Source organism: Lates calcarifer, linkage group LG4 (genome assembly GCF_001640805.2).
Source record: "Lates calcarifer isolate ASB-BC8 linkage group LG4, TLL_Latcal_v3, whole genome shotgun sequence".
NCBI classification, from domain to species: Eukaryota; Metazoa; Chordata; class Actinopteri; family Centropomidae; genus Lates; species Lates calcarifer.
This window is the reverse complement of record NC_066836.1, coordinates 17,188,636-17,212,073: the sequence shown is the minus strand read 5'-3', so window position 1 is coordinate 17,212,073 and position 23,438 is coordinate 17,188,636. Positions and strand designations below refer to the sequence as shown.

Below are 23,438 nucleotides of genomic sequence, written 5' to 3'. Positions count from 1 at the left end.
TGCTTCTCCTTATCCAAGCTTAGTCCATATCCATGAGTGTGTTTGTGTTGGGATTTATGAATGTGAAGATGGCCCATTCTTGCCACTCAAGATGACTCACAAGACCGGCATTTTGGCCACTTATGCTGTGAAAGCAGCCTGGGGGATGCCCTTTCAGCACTCGAGGACCTCTGGCTGAGTCCCCTTCACACGGGCAGATCAGCTTCACTTGGGAAAAAAAAGTCCTGGCTCCTTACAGGGGGAGCTGCATGTCCTGAGGGATGGCGCGCTCCTTGTCCCAAGGCCTCCCTCCTTCACCTGCCGGCTTAGTGCTCATCACTTATGCACATAATCCCTGGTTAGTGCATGTGATCCACTAGCCCGGGCCCAGGCCCCTGGCCCCTGAGCCTCCCCTGCTCACATGCTTGCTGGGTGGCTCCTGGGTGACCATGGCAACTCTCATCTTCTCATGACAGTTAGGCTTCAGTCATGGCTCTAAGTCCCTCTTCAGTCTCTGTGCGTCTTTTTCTGTCCGCTGCTTTCTGTCTCCTAAAGCCCTCCTCTGTTTGAGCGTTGCTCTATCTATGGCCCTCTGTCTCGCTTTTCTCCCAGTTTGGCTGTTCCCATGCTTTGGCCCAGCTGAGTCTGAGAAACCAGCTATAACTCAGCAACAGTATGGCACCTTTGGGGTCCACAAAAGTGTATCAGTGCTATTCTAGTTTATATCTAAAGACTGGATTCACCATCACCGCAGACTGTAGCCCAAATGACGGTCTGACCTTGTTTAATTGTAAGTCTGATCTGTAAACTGAGATCGTAAGATACACTTGTGCACTTCTTTTCACCGTGGTTACTGCAGGCCTCTCGGTGCAGATCACCTTACCACGAAGCAACCCCGCAGCCTCCACCATTAGTTTGTTTAGAGCGCTGAATATCCCATGGGCCCTCAGGGGAAGAGCGAGAGAGGCAACCCGGTGATGTTGTGTGGCCCCACACTAACAAGTGTCACAGTGATCCGAGCCCGTCCTCCCCCTGTGTGAATGCCATGTGAGAGGCGGCTCCATCCATGCCCCTGCCACCTCCGCACAAGGCCCTCCATTGACTTCTAACCTGTTGAGGGACCATGGGACACAAAGAGCTGCAGGGCGGGGCCCGTCCCTCCGACAAGCCTGTGAACAAACGTTAACACGGCTGCAACTGTCCACCCCCTGAATCACTGAATTTATTGACCAACCACAGAGCCCATTCAGGCCTGGAAGGCATGATAAAGGAAGGGGGACAGGGACGCCATGAAGGCCCAGGGAAGGAGACCATGCTTAGGGGACAGGAGGGAGGAGAAGGGCTTTGTGACCGTCTGGTGGGTCACAGACCTTTTACCAGACGTGGGTGCCTTTGTGTCATCTGTAAAATGAGGCCAACCGTAAGAGAGCATCAGGTTGGCCTTGTGTCCTGCCTATTAATCAAGACGGAGGCCTTATGAGCATCCAGCAACCATTAGAGAAGATGCAGCCAGTTGATGTCTGCTTGTAGACTTTGTGATAAATAAGTGAATGCATGTGTGTGCTGGGTGGTGACAGACACAGCACAGCACTTTTGGTGCAGATAAGTGTGTTACAGTGGCAGTTACTCTACAAGACATTCAGAGCTGGTCTGATCACTCTGTGGGAGCCATTGTAAGTAAAGAAGCAGTAAACAAAGGCTGTGTGCACAGCCCCAAATCTCGAAAGTACACAACTCAAACAAAAAAACTTATGGGTAAAAGAGAAAGGAGATGAAGTCCAAAATGTTTGAAATAGCACACGTCTGAGCGCAAGCTTGAGAAAACCTTTTTCAGTGAGTAGCTAGCTGTGAGGAAGAAAGGCTGTGTGTTTTAGCTTCTTTATGTCTGTCCACCACTCTCCATCTGTTGCTCTACTGATACAAAAGGAATACAGCAGAGTACACAAAAACCCATATTGCTTTGTGGAGAGGCAACACTATCCACGAAACTACATTGCAAACACAGATCGAAAGCAAGACATCCTGGCTCTGTACACATCAGTGTTTACCTAAAAGATGATCCGTGCAAGTCAGGGAGACACACATGAATTCATGAAGCCTCCTCATCCTCATCATGAATATTCCCAAAAAGGCTCTTCCCTGATCTGTGGGAGATTCTTTTCTTTTTGGTACAAGCGAGGACCCCCTTCCCTTATTCACAGTCCCCCCTAAATCCACCCATTCACTGCCTATAGGCCCTGATCTCCACATGAAATGATACCCCTCTTTCTCCTCCACTCTCGCGCCTTTAAGCGCCCATATGCCAGGCAGTGAGGAGGCTGGGAAAGCCCATAATTGATCAGTAAGTCTTGGCTGAAAAAGTGTGACCAGGGTCAGCCCCCCACGAAGCACGCAAGAGTGGCTTAATATACAGATTTATTGGGGGAATGTAATGGGAGTTCTGCAGAGCAAACACAGGGATATTTGTTGACATAAACTGAAACATTTTTGCGAAATTGCAGAAATACAAAAATACGTTTCTTATTATTTTTAAAAACACATTTCCTTAAAAATACTAATAGTAATAATGAAGAAATTTTGGTGATTAGTTTTTAAATGTTCATTTATTTTGTTTTGTACACGTAACTAGGAATATTTGTGTTCAACAGCTGTAAACAGTTACATAAAAATATTGTATAAAAATCAGACGTTAAAATCAACTGTTAAAAAATTGTCACAGCAGTGTCTCAAAGATTCATTTTGATTAATCTGTTTGCGTTAATTAAAACATTATCAGCTCTGTACAGTACCTTAGTGATGTTAAATGGTATGATTAATGAAAACATTTTGAAGAAAAGAAATTCATAATTTGAGTAATGGAACATTTCACAAGGCGTCCAAGGGATGATGAAATGGTTCATTTTGATCCTCTTATTAACTGACACTCCTTGTCTTTCTCTTACACACAGACACATACAGTGACACTGGGAGTAAAATTTTAAAAAGGGACACATATTTCTGTTTCTCTTCCACAGGAAGAATTTCAAATGAAGCAACTCCAATAAAGAAATGCAGCAGTGGAATGTTTTCTGTCATAGAAATGCAACAGTACCACTAATATTTATAAAACTGTTTTCAGTACTCATGTGTCTTTACATCCATATGACCTTGTACTGCTTTTAAGCTTTTATATTTTAGCAGCAGCTAATGATAGTGGAAGGCTGTATGTTCCACAGTGAAGTGGAAAGATTCATTCGGTGCTTTTAACAGTGAATGAGAAACGCAGCAGCTGAATGCTGTATCTATATGATGTATCTGATGTTTTGTTCAGTGTCAAACTGACAAAAAATATCTTCACTAACTTCAGATGTTAGATCAGATGATGAAAATTGTTTAAAACAATGGAGAGACTCATATAGCACTCACTGACGGCAGTGTAGTAGTTGCATTGTGTATGCAGTTGGCAGTGGAAAACAATAGTTCATCCAGTCACATTGAAGGAGTAGTTTGACACTCAGGGAAATACGCTGAGCATTAGCTGAGAAGATCAACACCACACATGCCTGAACACTTAATTTGAAGCAACAGCTAGCAGCCGGTTAGCTTAGCTTGGCACAAAGACAGAAACAGGGGGGAACAGCTAGCCTGGAGTGTGTTCATCACTCTGAGGTTTCCAGGTCCCCAGCAGAGACTAAACCACCCAGAAAACCACGAGTCATTTAAAAGATTTGAACAAAGCCCTGGAAAAGCTAGCTGTTTGCTAATGTTCACAGTCTTTATGCTAAGCTAGGCTAACCACCCGCTGTCACTGTCATAATTGGTGGTATCAGTTGTATCAATTTTCACACCTAACTCACAGTAAGAAAGCAAATAAATGCACAGTATTTCCAAAAACACCAAACTATTCTTTTCAAAGAGGCCTCGGGCTCAGGTTTCAGCTCTGTGACATGACAGTAAAATCCAAGTGCAGGTGGTTTGTCCATTTTGATTGGTAAATCAAAAAGGAAGAGAACATTATGTATGAGCAGCTCACAGTGTCAGTCAGTCGTTACAGTGGGAAGCCTACTCTTTATGAAGGCTTGTTTGCTGGCACCCACCAGGATCCACATCCTAAACAAAATCATCTGACTATCCATCACATCTCTGAGCTCCACTCATGCTAACTCAACATAACGGGCTTGTTTGGGGATTTAGGTTTAGTCTGTGCAGCAGTTTGCTTGTTGGTCAGGTTGGTGTCAGAGGGGAGCTGAGATGTGGGACTGTGGATCACTGGCGTAGGTGACAGTGGAGGGTCTGGGGGGCCAGTCAGAGTCGTCCTGCAGCTCCAGGGCCAGGTGCATGTAGCGCACACTTGGAGCCTTGTTTCTCTGACAGAACAACCAGGAGAGGAAGGATGAGCCCCAGCGGTCATTGGCCACCTGGGAACACGAGCAGTAAGAACATTAGAGAGAGGCATTACAGATATTTATATAATGCTGAATGAATGAATGAGTGAGTCTCTTCAGGATCTGATTTTCTGTGGTTATGTGACCAGAACACATTATGTATGCAGATTTCTTTCCACTGCAAACAGAGTGACATACTTCCATTATTGTACAAAAGTAATCCTAGTAGTGGTGACAGTTTGATGTGGTTGTTCAAAATTCAATAGATTGTTGCATAAATATTAAGAAAACTATTGCTGTGTTGATTTTTATCAACTCTACTAAGGAGGTTCTGTTTTTACTTGTGCCTGATTGTTTATATGCCAGATGGATTATGCAACATGTGCTGAAGTGATTTGCACCAATCGTGGTGGAGGGATGGGGAATGGACCAGAGAAGTACACCTTAAATTTCAGTGCCGATTTAGTAAAAGGCGTGAATCCAGGAATTTTTTTAATCACTTTCCTTAACATTACAAGATGGGGTGTTTTTTTATATTTTCATCAGTTTCTCAGGAAACTATGTATGGATCAGACATATTTATAGTGTTCAAATCTAGTAGTTTGTACAACAGACAGACATGTGGAGGATCATTTTGCCTTAGCAGAGATAAACTTTACTGAGTGACACTCTAATTTTTCACGTATTACAAGTGCTTTATGATAAATGTGCAGTAACACGTCAACTCCAAAATTTTGCAAAAGTAGAAAAGATGTGTTGACTGGAAAACAGTAAAATAGTGTAAAACAAATGTGCAATTAAAGGTGACCTGTTGAATACTACATATTTTAACACTTAGTTTCTCTCTCTTCTGTAACAGTCAAGACGATTGACAGATTTTGACAGATCATCAGATCAAAATATGCAAGAGAGGAGGAGAATCAGAGCTAGGAGAAAATGTGTCAATATCTAGACAGTCACACCATGCAAAAAAGGGAAAAAAGTGTACCGAAGAGCTTCCCAACCTGAGGTGTGGCAGCAGAGGAGGGCTCTGTGGGGCGATTTACCCCCTGATTGCCTCTGAAAACTAGCCTCCACAAGATGATGTCAAGGATCAAAATCTACGGGAGATTTCAGTAGGAACTCAGCCGATCAAACATGATAGGGAGGATGAAGATTGGGTTACAGCCACAGAAATGCACAAAGACAGAAACAACTCAAATGGAAACTTAAACAAGGAAAAAAAAAAAGATTCATTGATTTAATTCATTAGGCAGCAATGTACTACTGAGCACTGATTAATGGGGGAGAAAAAAAATCAATGCATGCAAATCACAGTTTTCTAATCTAAAAAAAAGATCAGTCACAGAGAGCTTGTAGGGTGTGATGTCTCTGAAGTGTACCTCCAGCATGAAAGACACAGCCGCATTCACTATGACAATGACGACCAGAGTAATGCGCCAGTCGTGGGGAACACACACGATCTGAGGGGGGGAGGCAGAGCAGCAGGATGAGCACACGAGGCTTTCATCAACTTCATGCAACAACCAGAAAAAAATAAAGAAAAACAAGAGGAAAAAGAAGTAAAACAGGGTTTACCTCCAAGAAGCTGTCGATGGCAGGAATAGGATAGAGCATGATGAGGAGGAGAAAAGTATACAGACCGATGCAGGACAGCATGAATGGCCCTTATGAAATAAACATACAGAAATTTACATAGCTGTTTTTAACATCACATCTATATGGGACTGGATATAAACATGTACCTCATACTCATATTTAATTAATTAAAACTGGATTTAGAGAAGGAATGGATGCATTTAGGAAAATTAATTAATTCTACAGGATTCACTTTTACATTTCTCACATCTTATTATCTAGTTTTCTATCTTTAAAATATGTACAACATACTTTTCAACATTATATATGAAATTGCAGTTCAAAATGTGGTTGGCAGATTCAAACTTGTTCAGTGCTGACACTAATCTCTTTCCACATACATCACTGAGACAATCAGCAGCACTGAATAAGTCTTACAATTCTTGTAGATTGGCTGCCTGAACGGCTTTCCCTTGGAGAAGACGATGGCCACCGCCAAGTACTGGAAGGAGGAGACGTAGAAGAGGGTGGTGTTCTCATAGTTCCTGATGTTTTTGTGGTCGTGAGGAGACGTCGTGTTCTGGCTGTGAGAGAGACTGGAGCTGGAAACATTACAGGCACTGCAGGAGAGTTGAGGATAGAGAGATAAATGTGAGGAGTTACACAAATACATCAATACAAAACATCTCAAAAACAACTGTGTTCAGTTAGAAAGAATAAGCCAAAAGCAAAAGTAGAAAACTTTAATTTCAGACATGTTTGCACTCTGTACTGTTGTTCTTTTTGTCTTCTTATGTTGTATTAGATGTGTTATACAACTACAATTTGATGGTCTGATTCATTGTGTGTTTCAGATACTGCAGGAATAAAAACAAGGCAGGAGACAGAGAAAATTTGTTGAAATTTAAAACTAATTCATAAAACTAATTTTGTGCCATCACCAACTTTTCCCTTTTTGATCGGTTTAATGTCATTGTTATTTGATATTTGTGATTTGACATCCCATAGCCGAATGGTTAGGGCGTGTACCACATGGGCCTCAGTGCTCGTTCGACTCCCGATCCGGGTAGACCTTAACTGCGTGTCACTCCCCTACTCTCTACCCGTTTCCCATCTCTCTCTACTGTCACTGTCAAATAAAGACTAAAAAAAAAAACAACCTGCAAACGTGTGCAGCAATCCAGAGGTTTGGAAACAGGGTGAAGTGTACAGTAACTGTGGACTTTACATGTCTTTAACCAATCAGTGATTTTTGAATGTATCATTGAGAAGGTTTTAATTTCAGACATGTTACTCACTCTGACTGAGGTGTCCATATCTCATACCAGCTCTGCTGTCGCACTAGGAGGAAAGCCAGAACTTGGAAGACCAGGCAGGTGAGGATCTGGGTCAGAACTGAGCAGAGCAGTGGGCCAGAGATCAGACTGGACGGGGGTCGGCGCCACACCAGGTCCTTCCACGCGGGGTTCAGACTCACTGAAGACAGAAACAAATAAACAGCATCAATGAGTAACTTTCTAGAAGTTACTGTCATATTTCATTGATTGCTTCTGTCTGACCCCCAAACACTGTGTTCATGCTACTCACTTGTAAAGGCAATGATGAGAATGATGGCAATGTCAATGAAGAGGAACTGGAAGTCTCCCAAGTTGCTGAGGATCTGTAATGCCAGAAATGTTGTAGACAAATCAACAATCACACAGCATGTGAATTAATGTGATCACATTGTGTCACAGTCGATGTATTCTACTGAAACTTTTCCCAGGAACAAACCACTGACATGTCACTCTGTGGTCGCTGCCTTTGTTTCACGGCCAACAGATTGAAACCCCCCTCACATCTTTTTAAACCAGCAACTTGCTTCTGCTTGCTCCTCACGTCTTTCCTGCTCATGAACCTTCTGTATCTCATGTGGGAACCAGATCTGAGTTTGTGACTCAGTGTGACTAACCACGTAAGCCTAAAAAAAAACATCTAGCTCCAATAATTATGTTTCCGATTATTTCTATCCTTTTTCATTCAGTGTGACTCAAACAACACAATGTGGAGTGAAGTGTGAGAATTAGAGAGAACGTTGTATTTACTGAGTAGAGCAGCGTGACACTGAGGTACTGGATGATACTGTAGAGAGCCATGAACTTGAATACGCAGAATGACGTTATAAGGGCAGCTCGACCCTCCCTGTGGAAGATAAGAATATCAGACACAATCAGAATTAGAAAGCTCAGTGTTTTATGTTTTGCAGCTTGGCTTTTAAACTATAAGTCCACACAGTTTACACCACTTAAACTGAGACTGTACATTTTATTCCACAAGAATAAGAGATTTTCTACTGCTGTCATTTGTTTTCAGTCAAACCTATGAATTAATCATGAGTGTATATGGATCTAACTGTGTCGTAGTGATATGGAGAAGCTTGCAAACATGTGTGAAACAATTTGTAATACATTTTGGTATATTTTAGTATTTACTGGATGATATTCCTAAAATTCTCGAGACTATCTAAAGTGAATTGCTACCTGATGAGGTTGGGGACACAGGAGATGTTTGAAGTGGAGGAGGTAAAGGGGGAAGCAACAGAGGCCTCCAGCTCGGACAGTGAAATCCCACTGTGAGCTCTCTTAAGAGCCTGAGAAACAGAGAAAACGTAATTTCAGTAACATCTGTAACCAGAGGTGGAAAACAAAGTATTTGAACATTCAGTAGTCCTGTACTTGGGTAAAGTTTTAGTCTATTGCCTTTTACTTCCTTTTCATTCCACTACATGAATTTTGCCAAATTAGGTTTGAAATGTTACAGGCACAGTATGATTAAAAAAAACTGTACTACAAAATATCTTTTGTTATAGTTTAAACTACCCAACAGTGCATAAAGTAGGCCCGGGTAGACCAATAATGAATTAAAACTTTGTTCTTTTATTTTTGATATTTAGGAACACTTCTAATACTTCTCTGCTCTTATTTAAAGGTGCTATGTGTAGGTTTTTGCTATCACTCCATGGCCAACATTAGCATTAAAAGCTAAGAGATTCAGCCATCGTTACGTTTACAAGACAAGATGTTCGAATATGCCCTCTGAGCAGCGCTACTTCTTCATCTTCTCATGTTGGACCAAGAACAGACTGGACACTACAGTGACTCACTATCACAAAGTGGTGTTATGAGATGGGACAGTTAGCAACTTTATTAAAAGAAAAGTGATAGAAATAGAAGCAAAACAAGAGTAAGCACTGACATTGACTTTCCACCACTGGAGACAGCTGTGAGTAAAGGAATGAAGTTTGATGCTGAACTCACAATTCCCCCAGACTTGTAAGTAAACAGCTGTTAATACTAACGTTGGCTATGTAGCAATAGCAATAACTTACATATAGCACCTTTAATCAGACTTTTGCCTAATTACAGGATAATTACTTTTACTCTGCTGTGCGATTGCTGATTTTACATGAACTAGGAATTTGAGTACTTTTCCTTCCACTACCCACAAATATTAATGCTACTTTGAACTCTTTTGCCTTAACAAAAACATACAGGTACTTTCACTTTCATGGTATCCAATTGGATGTTTCTTAACAAAGGTGGGGTAAAGCTGGAATGAATTGCAATCAGGAACAGTTTTTTAAGAACTAAAAATTCTGCATCAAATACATAAAATAAAGCATCACAAATACCTCTGAATACACATATAAAAGTGTTATGATTTGTGTGTATTGAAAAGTCTAATCCATACTTACACCACAGTCATTGGCACCATCACCACACATCCCAACAGTGTAGCTAGAAAGTAAACACAATGGGTGAGTGTGAAACATTTGCCACAGAAGTTGATGCTTTAAAATCATAAGATCTGACATGAAGCTCATTAACAGACTGAAATCAAAGCCACAATAAGAGACTCACTCAATGCTCTGCAGGACCTCCACCAGCTGAGTCTTCTGGTCTGGAGCCATGCGGGCAAACACTGTGGCCCTCAACACGAGCTGCAGCGCCCCCAGGTGGAGAGACAGAATCACAGCAACATCCAAATGACATGACATCAGTGTAATGAGACAGAAACTCATTCATTTCTCTTAAAAGCTGATGTTCACCTAATTCTAATCTGAAAATGTGGATGTTTACACGTCCAAAGATGAGCCTTTACCTTTTGGACAAGGTGAGGAAAGTGCTCCGTAATAACAGCAAATGCTCTGCCGCTCACAGCAAAGTGATAGCTTTGTTCCTGCAGAGTCTGTTTCTTGTCATACATCCCCTCCTCCAGGTTTATCTCCACAGTCTAGAGAAACAAGGATGAGTCAGCTGTCACTGGAACACCACCAGAAAACTGACAAATTTTACTACTTTGTATGACCTTTGAAAAAACACTGTAGAGCTTCAGATTTAATCTGACAAACATCTTCTTTGAAGACAGCTTCCCATGTTCATGCTAACTGGAGAATTAATAAATACCCAAATGCATATAATGGGCTTTGGAATGACGAATGCCCAAAGAGATGGTCACACCAAGCATGTTTTCAGGTTTCCTCAAACTCTGCGGTGTGTATTTCTTTTGCTTTTGTTTGATTCCTCTGAGACCACATAGATATTTCTTATATGTGTTTTATATTACTTAGTGTCTCTGAGTCTCTCTGTCTTACCTGATTGTCCTTGACCACCTGAGCAGGGTTTTCAGTGTAATGCCATGTGATACTAGCAGACTGAAAATCTTTAGGAGGCACGGCATCTGCTATAATGACCTTCTCATGTGCACGGACCATCCCACAGTCTCGAGCCACAGATATGGCTGTCAGCATGTTGTCACCTAACGGATGATGCAAGAGACAGAAGGAAAATGAGAACATGCTGATTCAATTCATGATTTCAGCCACAAATGAGTCAAGGAGTTCACTGAGCTGGAGGTTACCTGTAACCATCAAAGTGCGGATGTTTGCTTTTCGTAATTCACATAAAACCCCGGCAGTCTCCTGCTTTATTTTGTTCTGCATGATGATCAATCCAAGGAACTCCATGTTGGTCTCTATCAGGTCCCTAAAAGCAACAGACCATGTATTTCACCATTTAAACACAATTTATTTATCACTAATACTTCATATTTCAATTCACTTCATAGATCCAGATTTCAGGGAATCAGTGAAGGTGACAGACAATAGAGGACATAACTTTCGATTAGTTATTATTAGACATCATAAACCTGTGGTTTTCATTGCATCACACTAGTTAAAGAGTTGTAATTCTCTTAATTGACACCCTGCCTTCCTGTTAAGCTTCCTTCAGTTAATGATTTTCTACATTTATCAGACAGCAAACATTCAGACACAGACGGGAATGTCTTGCTTTTTATCAAGTAGTCATGTGGGCTTGTATCGTAAATGGGGCAAGAAAAGCTACTAAATCATTAATATTGGGATGTGTCTATGATTGCTGTCAAGCCCTTTAACCCAAGTTGCACCATACACTGTGGCTGTCTTGCGATATGATAGGTTGAGGCTCCTGTTACTAATGTTTTTAATGCCTTTTCTATGATGGATTTGTCCTTACATGTTGTTGTGGGTGCAACGCAGTGAGTCAAGCAAATAGTTTGCAGTTTGAGATTCCTAACACTAAATTCTGACATTTGCTGGAACACCGTTCCCTCATAGCGGTACTGTAAATGTTTAGTTATCAGTGGAACTAAATCTACCGTGCATCAGAACAATCAATAGTTTGATAAAGCTGATTTTCAACAGTTACAGTGTTTTAGGGTGGGATGTTTTAGTTCCTTCCCCGTTAGCAGCCACATGTACTGTGGACGGTGTTATCTGTGAATGGAGACATACCTGCTGAGGCTCTGGACTTTGTGCCAGGAGAGTTTGGACTCAAGCTGTCTATGTGCCAGGGCAATAACCCTGAAGCCCTGCCTGGTGTAGGTCTCCAGAGTCTCTGTGAAACTCTGTGGGACTGAAGAGAGGACAGAGCCATGTCAGTCTGGCCTCTTTTGTTTTGTTGAGTGCAAAGAGGGTGGTGCTTTCTCAGTTACTTTGTGTATCTATATAGAGTTGCAAATTAAAGGAGTAAACATCTATCTCAACCTTTAATGAGCAGGGTAAGTGTCAGACCTGTGTGCTGTTTGCAGAGGTTGGCCACAATCTCTGGTGCTCCTTTTAAGTAGGCGTCCATATGTCTTTCCCCCAACCTCCTGACCACCACACTCATTCTCTGCAGCGCAGAGGAGAAGGGGAACTGACGGACAATACCAATCTCACAGGACTGAGGAGCAAAAGACACAAGTAGAATATACAAACAGTCAGAATTACCATAATCTTGATTTTTTTTTTTTTTTTTTCACACACTTTTTGGGAAATATGTTTACTTAAAAAAGGACAACTTACTGATACTTCAGACAGCTCCTGGAAAAAATGAGTGAAAGATTAAATGATTTTAGAATTCTGAGATCAGACAGGATCTTAAATAAAGATAAACAGAGATACAGTTCTTTATTTCTTTATAGAGCCGTAAAGAGATATAGTTTTCACAAAATAAAGAGGTGGAGAGCCACTGTACCATGTTCTGAGTTAGTGGATTGCTCTGGCTGGCTTCAGGGATGGCGTGCTTTGGAGGTCGCACAACTGTGGGCATGATGGGATTGTGGAGAGCAGTCTCTTCCTCTGTGGGCTCCTCTAGGATCTGAACAAAAATCAGGGCGTATGATTAATAACTTAATAATTTCTTGCGCTTATCAACCTCAGTCTCAGCTTCCTCTCAAAAGGAAGGGGCATTTTCTGCTGTTCATGCTGGCGTATCCATGGTACCAGACTTTAACCATTTTAGCCAATGTGCTCTGCCAAGGCAGTGAGTGTGGCGCTGCATTATTCATGTGCAGACTGGTCTCTGTGCTGGTTGTCGTGCCTGTGACTAAGCATGCTGGAGGTAAACACTGAGCACTGTTCCTTACCCAGCCTGTAGCGCTGAACATCTTGAGGTCTAAAGGGTCTCCAGAGAGTTCGCCCTCTATCTTGGTCAGTGAGTGGCAGGTTGCCATGCAGGCCACAAACGCAGAGTTCACCAGACTCTCTTTAGCTGCTTCAGACTCTGGCGGAGAAAAGCTGCAACAGAGAGGGAGGCTCTGACTCAGCAGCTGCACTGTTAGTGATAACGACAGGAGAAACTACACAAAATATAACGTTGTATAAATAAGGTCATGTAAATGCTCTTGTGGTTACTAATGTTGTCATGTGAAAACCCAACAAAAATACTGTTTTCCTGACAGACAAGAATCCGTTTCCAGAGAGAAAGATACAAATAGGGTCAAAACATCCACAGAAGAACATGCTGTTATTTTAACATTTTTCAGTAAACAAAGTTCTGTGAATATGTTTCTTTCTCCAGTGTTCTGAGAAGGTAGGCGAAGGCCAAAGTGGACACATTTTCTTTTCTTTCAGATTCCTCATGTGTAAACATGTGTGAGGTTAAGAAACTGTTTCTAGATAAAATAGGAATCTATATAGCAAGTTAAATAGCTGACTACCCAGGGTAATTCATCACATTCATATAAAAATCACACAGAAATTCAGGACTGCCACAAAGGTTCCGGCTGACTGATGTGTATACTTGTCCACAATTGCCTAAAAACATGGGCATTGTAACAATCTCTTCAATACCCATGTTTTTAGGCAATTGTGGACAAGTATACATAAACATAATGCCAAAATCTCTGACAGTTGGGAAACGTATATCTCACAATAAACACTGTCCTATAAGCTCAAGTCAGGCCTAGTTTCTGAGGAATGTAAAAGAAAAGGAAAAGCACCTACTTTGAAAATAGCCAGAATGCTTAAGAAAAACGCTTTGCCACAGTTTTAAGAATCCCAAAAGCAAGATTTCTACAACATCTGCTTCAGCTGCTGTCATCATATCCCTCCAGACTTAATTTATTCACCAGTTTTAGTTCAGATGTGTTTGCATAAGACAAAGCCAGAGTCAAAAGGCCACCTCCTACCTGCCATCTTCAATTCTCTGAATACCCCACAGGTCCAAACCATCCTCAGTCAAAGTACCAGTCTGAAGGAAAAACAGAGACATGGTTATGACAGTGCTTAGGAAGCCACCAACCCAGGTGATGTGGTAAATGCACCTCAGGTATTTTCGGGCATTTTGGTCCTACTTTACATGCATGTAATGAACTTTTCTAAATATAAGGTTTGCTATCACTAGATTTATTCACCAACAGCTGCTTCCAGCAGTGGAAAGCAACACCAATGTTATTCTATATAATGTTGTTCTTGTTTTGCTTCTATTTTTATCACTTTTTTTCCCTCCACTGAGGTTAGCATGCTAACCAGCTAGCATCAACCCGTCCCATCTTGAGTGAGTCACTGTAGCATCCAATCAACCCTCAGTCAAACATGAGAGGATGAGGAAGTAACACTGTCCAGAGGACATACTCTAACCTTTTGTCTTCTAAACGATGGAGGAAGCTCTTGATATGTAAACAGCTGTTAATGCTAACATTGGCTATTTAGTGTTAGCAAAAACTTACATATAGCACCTTTAACCTCTTTTTTCAATCTACACCATTGTTCAAGAGAACTCAGCCCAAACCTGTTAATAACATGCACACAGAGAAGTATAGATATAGAACTTGATAATTAAAACAACCATGAGGTTCTTCCACTGTGTCAACTATGCAAGGAAAAAACACTTTCAAGCAGCAAGGAATTACAGCTATGACAATGATTTTACTCCCACATAGTCGACCATCTGTACAATAAAACTTAAGGCTTAAGACTTAAGGTTGCAACTAATTTTCATTTTCAGTACTTATTAATCGTTTGTTTTCTCGATTCATTGTTTGGTGTAAAAAGTGTCGTATAGTGACAAATGCACATCACAGTAGTTTACACTTACTGATTAATCTACTTAACGTTCCAGCTCTACTTTGATTGCTGTCATTGAACTAATAATATCAAAATTATTTCCTTGCTCACTAGATGTGTTGTAATGGAACATTTCATACTTTAGGCAGCTTCCCTGAATATTTAAGCTTGTACATCATTGTTCCTATCATAGATTGTACTGTACAGGATCTCTTCCCAAGTGAATCAATACCATAGCATTAACATATTTTATAAGCATGGTTCTTGATGTTGTGGCCAAATGCAATTATTACACAACCACAGCACTGCCTCAGGACATGATGATTTATTTTTACTTTATGGTTTCGACAGTCATAAAACCCTGAAGTCTGTCTCAAATAAGAACTTGTGCTTTAAGTGGAAGTGGGTTTGGATGCTTCTTAACTGATTTTCACACCTTCTGAGGTAAAACTATGTTCAGTCCAAGTCAAGTGGAGTTCCTAGAGATGATCCTGATGAATACAGAGCATGAAATTCAACACTACAAACAGCATTTCCTGAATTCTTTACAAGAAAATAAAATCACATTAAAACAAACGACAGCTGTGGTTTGGAATACCTTATCAAAGCAAACCAGGTTAAGCTGACCACACATGTTGATCCTCTGGGGACTGATGCAAAAGATGCCAACCCGCTTCAGACGCCGCTGTGCGTACACAATACCAGCCGTCATGGCTGCTGGTAAGGCCGGGGGCACGGTGATGGTGATGATGTCTAGGGATTCGATAATGATGGTTTTAGCTGGAACCTGAATGGGATCAAAAAACAACCATCATCAACTGACATTTAGCACATTTAAATCTCCTCTGTAAGAGCAGTTATACCTTGTTCATTATACTGAGGACGATGGTGTAGATGAAGCCGATCCCTGCCACACCCACCAGACACAGCAGAAACAGGTAAGCATCACGGTACAGCTTGAAGTCTGTGGGTTTAGGGTAAAGGATGGAGCGCACAAGATGGCCTTTCTCTGTACTGAAGCCTGTGGGAACATGTAGGTAATAACATTTGATCATTTTCACTTATAGAGGCTGAATATGTGCAACCCAGAGAATGGTCACTCAGTTATTATCGAAGCTATTTTCATTACCAAGGCAACACGGTGCTATTCCCTCTCTATCTTTCTATGTCTCACCTGTTCTGACCACAACAGCCTTCACCAGCTCACCAGTGTAGAAGCGGGTCTGGATGACGTGGGTACCACAGAACAGGGTGTATCTCTTGTGCTCCTCCATATTGTACCTCCTGGCTGCCTCCTCTCCTAAACTAGGCAGACTGGTCTTGGTGACTGGCACACTCTCTCCTGAAGATAAAGGGAGAATTAACAGACATCTGACAAAAACAAACATCTCAAACAGAACAACAGCTGCAGTGTTGTACAAATATAGTGTAAATATAGGACAGTACACAATAAAAGCATGTCATAAAATATGGCAAAGATACATCATATTTGTCTAAATTCACTGTATTTATATCCTGCTGTCACTTAAATACAGCTCTTCTTAATAGTAAAGCCTTGAAATTAATTTATATATAAACTAACAGAAACTAACAGCAGAAATAAATAAAACACACCTTAAATATTATAAGATATCTGACAAACATGACATAAATATTACTGATACGCTAACTGGTAAAAATTAGTTTTAAGCTGTGATTTAAAGGAAGCTTGTGAGTTGGCGAGCTTGAGCTCCTCAGGCAGGTCGTTCCAGAGTGGAGGGGAGCCCTGACAGCAAAGGCACAATCCCCTCTAATTAATGTGGACATGGACACAGCCAGCAGATTATTGTTGAGGGACCTTCAGCTGTGCACAGCTTGGCAAGGGACGAGCACCTCTGACATATGATCTGGATCCTTGACAGCAATCTATAAAATCTTCAAATAAATCCTGTCCTATCTTTAGTAATGTGCTCTCTTTTCTTGGTTACTGTTTAAAGTGTAGCAGCTGGAAACTACACGGAGGCTGTTGAGTGATTTCTGGTTAACATCTGTTAAAAGACCACTGCAGTAATCGAGTCATGAAGAGACGAAGGCACGTTTGACAACGTCTGCATCTTAAAAACTCAAAACTAAACAAATCTTGAGAATAAATATTTGGAATTATCTTGATGATGGTAAAAACAGGACTGGATGAGCTTGCTGTCAGAATAGCAGTAAATCTCTTTCCTCCATAACAAGTGCAGTGAACAGAAAAAGCCTGTCTCTAATACCACAGAGGGAGGTCTGTTTCTCTCCTTGTTGCCATCTAAAAAACAGAAATAAGACCATTTGCGGGGGCAGCACCCATATGGAAACACAACCTGTCAGCATGCTCTCATTTACAATACAGGTGCCATGGATGAGCACGGCGTCGCAGGGCATGATCATCCCATTCACCGGAATAATGACGACATCACCAGGCACAAGCTCTGTCGACATGGCCTCTTCAATATCTAGGGACAACAATAAGAGAGAGCACAGGGAAAATGATATCATACCCTCTCTCTCTGCAGGCAATCATAAGAATGCTATGAGCGATCAATAAGATGATTCATGTATTAGCGAATAACAAAAAACAAATGGGGAGTGCTTAGTAACATGACTACAGCAACATCTAATTTACACCATCAGCATATTTCATGAATGATTTACTGGCTTACCTTTATTTCCTCTGCACACTGAGACACGGACCACGCTGTGTGCTGCCACCATGTCATGTAGCATCACATATTGCTGAAATGAGAGGGAGAGAGACACAGGCAGACTGTTCTGGAAAGATTATTTTGGAGTAAAATGCTTGAGAGGACTTTACTAAAACTTCTCTTACTTTGCATTCTTTGTGTCTCCCATAAAAGTTTCAACACTTTCTTAGTTCACTGCTCATTTTTCCTAGGAGCAGGCATGACTCACCTTTTTAATGGTGTACAATGAGGTAGCTATTGAAATGACAGACATGAAAACTATGGCTGTGGCATAATAGTAGTAGTCCTCTGCGCTCCACAGAATAACACTGAAGAGCTGGAAGATGTAGAAAGGGTTTAAGACCTGATGGAAGAAGAGAAAGAAACACAGAGCATTTATCATATTATTGGTGTGCTAAAAGAAGAGATGTCAGACTTGATAAGCTGAGCTCTAAACTCACCTCCTTTATGAGGAGCTTGAATAAAGAGGGCACCCTCACAGCAATCTCATTCTCCCCGAAAAACAGTCTCCTATTGACAAAGAATTCGAAAAAATAGTAACAAGGTTAATCTGGGTATGGAAATGAGGGAAAGGTCATTCACAACACAAGGCTGTATGACCTGACACACCTCGTAAATTAGTGAACGAGATTAAGTGTACCACATATTACAAAACTGCAGGAGAAAATGATGTGTGTGTGTGTGTGTGTGTGTGTGTTTATTGTGTACCTGTAGTCCTGCAGCATTTTAGAAAGTCCAGAGCTGTGGTCAGAGTGGACGCTCGCACAGCTCACATTCACATCCTCCAAGCCTCTAGAAGAGTCACACACATTCATGTCTACTGTAGTTGGGATTTATACTGATGCATTAAGGGAAAAGGTCATTATAAATTTATGCTGTTGACAGCAGTAGAAGCAGTGGAAGCAGCTGCAGTGTTTTTCAGTGAGACTCTTACTTATACAGCTCAAAGTTGTGTGTCTCATCATTCCAGTAGTATTTAGTGCTGTGGTGGGTGAAGTAGTGGATCTACAGAGGGAAGAGCAGAGGAAGAGGAGGTGGTCAAATGTTGACTGTATAACATATTAATTCATCGCATATAATGTTAAGAGCAAGCAGACACAGTTTCCACTGAGGTACCTGAGCAGGTTGCCTTTGAGCAAATTTCCCATGATGCTCCTCTGCACTGACGCCGTGGTCACCATCTCCGTTTGGCAGCTGGGCCGTTGACTGCAGATTGAAACTGTCAAAGGGTTTCCTCCCTGGAGCCAACATCACGTGTACTTTGGCTCGAAACCACTGCCTGAACTCATCCTGTGATAACAATAGAAAGAATTACATTTTTCCATCGCTGTGAGGCAGCTGAATTTATCATATGTAGTGTTTACAGTGTGTGTGCCAAAGAATGTAACAAGTGTCCAGATGATTTGTGTACAGGGGTACGGTGTGCTGCACAAGCTGTGAACTCAGCAAAAGATTCACTCATACAAACAATGTACATAAAAATTTAACAAGATGCGTTTGTTGTAGCAGGGGAACACACCAATCACCTCATTTACAAATGCTGAATTTAAAAGTATGTACATGTATTTTCCTTGTGTCAAAACAACACGAGTGCTAGAGGAATATCTGATTACAAATTAAGTAAGTCAAGTACTGTGGTCCTGAGCAGCAGCGTGCGTGCATCCCTCAGCGAGGTGTGTGTGCAGGTGCCCTTGACGCCCCACTCAGGCAGCCAATAGAGTAGCAGCAGCAGGAGACCGCCGGAGCAAACAGCACCCATACCCACCAGGACCATCTTCCACAGACATGGCCGGTACCCCCACACCTCCTGCACAAGGAAGAGGAGGTGGTCAAATGTTGACTGTATAACACTCAGTATTGTATTCTGATGTAAACAAACTTAAGGGTGGAATGAACACACTGCTGTGCTTTGTTAGAAAAGGCTGATAACATAACAGAGACAGTCGGTAATGCGCAGTAAATAAACTGGGTTTGTAATGTAACACTGGCAATGTTTTTGGATCAGTTGTTTTTAGCAAACTTTACTTAAAAAGGAGTAAATGCTGCATTTGTTGGGGACTATTTTCAGCTGCGGATTAACACACAAATGTGGCTTCAGTGAGTATTTACAGCAGCAGGACAGTACATGTAGGATTGACTGTGCTCATGGTAAGGAAGGATCATATCATCCCCTGCAACAGTTTAGCTCATTGATGTGTTTTTAATTGATTGATTTAATTGATGATTTAATTGACACAATTTTCACGTTTGTACACAGGTAAATATGAACCTACAGCCAGAAGTCAGTTAGCTTAGCTTAGCATACATACCGGAAACATGAGAAAACAGCTAGCTTGGCTCTTCTTTGCTCAATGGTGACAAATGCACTGGAGGTGCTAGTAAGCATATTTTGTTACCATCCAATGCAGTTACACTCAGTGTTTTCATTTCCAGTCTTTGTGGCAAAGCAAGTGGCTGCTAATAATTGTATTGGCCAAAATGTCAAAGTACTGCTATAAGCATTATGGCTCTCTGTCCCTCTGAAGTTTCATATATCATCTGTGAAATTTCAAAATGCTGAGTTCCTCAACTGAACGTGACAGGGAGCCTGATGTGGTTTTGGTCATGATAAACAATTAACTAATGTATTATGTAGGCTATTTAATCTATGTAATTACTAACTAATGTTACCTTCCTACCTGATAATCAACTTAATGATATTTAAAGTAGGTGCAGTGCATTTCTTGCTTCAGAGAGAGAAGCTGTCTGTTGTCATGGCTCTCTGTTATACAGACTTACCTCATGCACACAAATTTATTCAAACATGGGAGCGTAGTAAAATGTGCCCTCACTGTACAAATATATTTTTTCTCTCTATGACCACTCCAGGACTCCTTTTGATCAAATACAGTGCCAACTGACCGAGAGTACATCGACTGGATAAACTCTGAATTGACTGGGGTTCTGTCCAATCACAAACAAGAGGAGAGGTACTGCCCCTCCTTTTCCATAATCTGAAATGATGTTGTGTTCTGCGAAACGTTTTGTTTTCTGAATTCATTCAAGTCATTGGGCTTTGACCTTCAGGGCCACTATAGAAAACCCCTCTGACAAGTCTCCACAACAGCCCACGTCATATTAGGCAGAGCTGAGCAACATCTTTTTCACATTCCAATTATGAGCTATATCGAGCTGGGCAACATAGGAATGACTCCCACATGACTTATGTCCTTTAAAAACAACACACATACTATATATACTACACACCCTTCATTCACAAACACGTAATTACACTTTTATCCAGCTAACCAACTACAAACCATACACAACACTGTTGTTACTATACAAAGTTGTGGAGGTTGTTTTAAGAAAAAAATTAAATACAGTTAAACTAGCAGCAAAATGGGAGGTGATATTTACCATCTCATCCTCCAGGCCCTTGTTTATAATCTTCACCTCTCCCGTCTTCATTCTGTCAGAAGTGCAAAGAACAGCTACAAAGAAAAACAAAACAAAAAATAATAATGTACTATATTTCCAACAGGGTGTTTGACTTGCTGAAGCTTTCTTATCACGGAAATCTGTCTGGTCAGCAAAGATGGTGTAACTTCAGTCTCGGTTCAAGAGCATTAAAGGATTCAGTTTTATGGCTTCTGAAGGAAAAACGGCCCAAACAGGGAGACGGCTTCAGTGATTCATTTACTTTTTTATTATATGAGCTCACTTTCATCTCTGAAGACAAAACAGGAGAAGTGGAATGTGTTAGGGAGAGTTAAAAATAGAAACACAATTAAGATAAGTCAAATTTATAATATGCGGCTTTGTGCACAGCGAGGAAAGACCTGACGTGCCTCACCCCTGCTTAGTAAATACTGAGCTGTCTGTAAGGAAGAAAGGTCTTTCGTGCAAGTAACAACCTGAGTGAACGGCAACACTGACCTTCTCACGGCCGCCACATGAACACAGTGTTTAAAGCCTCCAGTGATAAGCCCCAGAAAACAGCTACTTTCATTAAGTTCCCCCTCATCATTCTCCATACTGTTGACTCATCTTTTTCCTGGAACATCAGGTACGAGGAAAATTGAATTAGGCTCATTGTGGCCTGATTGCGGCTTCTTTTTCATCACATCAAAAGAGCTGGTATCAAATTCCTCCTTAAACTGTCTGCTTTACATTTTTGGAATAACTACTATCACTTGCATTTTAATGTGGTGTCAGTGAATACATTAAAACATGCACTGACATGTCCCATCTGGAGGATGTTATCTACCAGAACCTCACAACATACTAACCTGTCATTGTGCGTGATCCCTGTTTAATTACATGACAACTTAACTGACACCGAGTAGTAAAATTCCTTCCTCATAATAAATGTGGCCACCTGTGTCATACATTGTTGTGGTGTTGAGCAAAGATACATGGAAACCTTTGCCCCATGCACACATGATATGTTCATGTTCAATAACAGTCACACCTACAGTAATGTTTGACTCACAGCAGACCCCTCATCACCTACACGTCTATAGTAATATATGTAGTAGAGAAAGTAACACAAAAACTCATTATGCGTTACTTAGATAACACCCCTTGAACATATTATTTTACAACTTAATGTTGCAAGAGTGATTTTAGACTGATCATTCAAAGATAGAACATTAACATTATTTAAATGTCAGAAAACAAAGTGATCTAGGTTTGATTTCATAACTGAATAACCACAGTTACTATGGCAAGTTTAAAAGAGCCTCTATGACCTGATCAGACACTTTGGGGTAGGGGGGGTTATTTTTACTGCAAAATAAATGCAGTAAAAATAAAGAGATATGCTGTTCTATTGGAAACAGAACTGCCGCAGTCTGTAGTCTGTGAGGGAATCTAGACTTGGGAAAAGATTTATTTCCCACCAGAGACAAAGACCCCAAACATAAAGCCAAAGCTACATGGAGACTGTTTCCAAACCATGTCCAAGACTTCAAATCCAGAATTTGTGGCAGGACCTCAAATTTTCTGTTCAAGCAGCCATGTTCAACTTGACAAGAGCTCTTATGCACATATGACAAATTGCAGTGTCCAGATGTGCAGAGATGATACAAACCTACTCACACTGCCTTACACTGTGAAAAATGCCTCCACTAAAGAGTGAATATCAGTGCTTACTGCGATTATTTTAGATTTACAGATTTAACATGAACGGGGTGTCAACAAATGTCAATTATCTCAACGTAATACAAATTGTGAAAACAGTAAAACATAAAGTCACTGAACAACCTGTACCGCTGCTCTGGTGGTAACGCTTTAAACGCGAAAACTGAAAAATCTAAAAATCACATTTTTCCACACTGTTGCAGCTCGGAAACTTGTGCAATCACATAGTGACTGCAGAGCCACCTCCAGTCGCAGTTTTTTAACTTTTACCAACATGTTACAAAGTCATGTAATAGTTCCGCAAGTTGCTGTTTAACGGAGATTGAGCGTCTTTACGTTACCTTTCCATAACACAACCATGCATATCATAAATACAACGTAAATGCGCTAAAAATCCGCGCGTTTTAACAACTTACCAATGCCTCTTCTCCTCTGTATCAGTGAGTCAGACTTTGCATTGTCGGATCGTTATAAAAGTTTGCTCGGATGCCCTCTGCAGCCCGTGAACACTGACGATCTAACATGTGTCTGGAGAAACGCGCCGACACACCACAGATCCACGCTGCGCTGTGACCGGACCGTCCCAAACCGGTCCATTCAGAAGGAAGTGGGGAAAACAGGATGTGAGGTCATTAGAGGACACCGCGTTTTTGGGCTGAATTTCTGCAAGTTGCGACAAATCGGAGAACCGCGACGACACGTGCGAAGGATGGTCAACCTGCGACTGAGGCGAGTGGAGAAGCCGCCAGTCTGACTCTGCTCATGCAGCAATGCAGTATTTGATAATTAACGGCCCCAGTGGTTGGAGAATAGGGCATGTTTAGC

The 23,438-nt window shown here is 41.2% G+C and overlaps 1 protein-coding gene across 4 annotated transcripts; it reads right to left on the bottom strand.

Annotated features, from left to right (window-relative positions):
* Positions 1-2,563: 2,563 nt before the first annotated feature.
* LOC108883736 (polyamine-transporting ATPase 13A3) lies at positions 2,564-23,380 on the bottom strand. 4 transcript variants are annotated; one of them, XM_018677196.2, is made up of 33 exons: positions 23,030-23,380; positions 20,889-20,962; positions 19,123-19,296; positions 18,606-18,779; positions 18,424-18,494; positions 18,198-18,281; positions 17,930-17,999; positions 17,698-17,832; positions 17,448-17,520; positions 17,109-17,240; positions 15,944-16,111; positions 15,633-15,790; positions 15,368-15,556; positions 13,893-13,954; positions 12,849-12,999; positions 12,458-12,580; positions 12,286-12,303; positions 12,013-12,163; positions 11,734-11,854; positions 10,821-10,945; positions 10,555-10,718; positions 10,062-10,193; positions 9,821-9,900; positions 9,655-9,697; positions 8,441-8,550; positions 8,006-8,102; positions 7,509-7,581; positions 7,220-7,397; positions 6,360-6,541; positions 5,922-6,010; positions 5,726-5,806; positions 5,348-5,443; positions 2,564-4,376 (listed from the first exon to the last, which is right to left on the bottom strand). In XM_018677196.2, the coding sequence occupies exons 2-33, from the start codon at positions 20,937-20,939 to the stop codon at positions 4,194-4,196; spliced, it is 3,738 nt and encodes a 1,245-aa protein (XP_018532712.1). In that variant the 5' UTR covers positions 20,940-20,962; positions 23,030-23,380; the 3' UTR covers positions 2,564-4,193. The 4 variants fall into 4 exon arrangements, with proteins under 4 accessions (XP_018532712.1, XP_018532714.1, XP_018532713.1 ...); XM_018677198.2 differs by lacking the exon at positions 5,348-5,443; XM_018677197.2 differs by lacking the exon at positions 20,889-20,962.
* Positions 23,381-23,438: the final 58 nt, after the last annotated feature.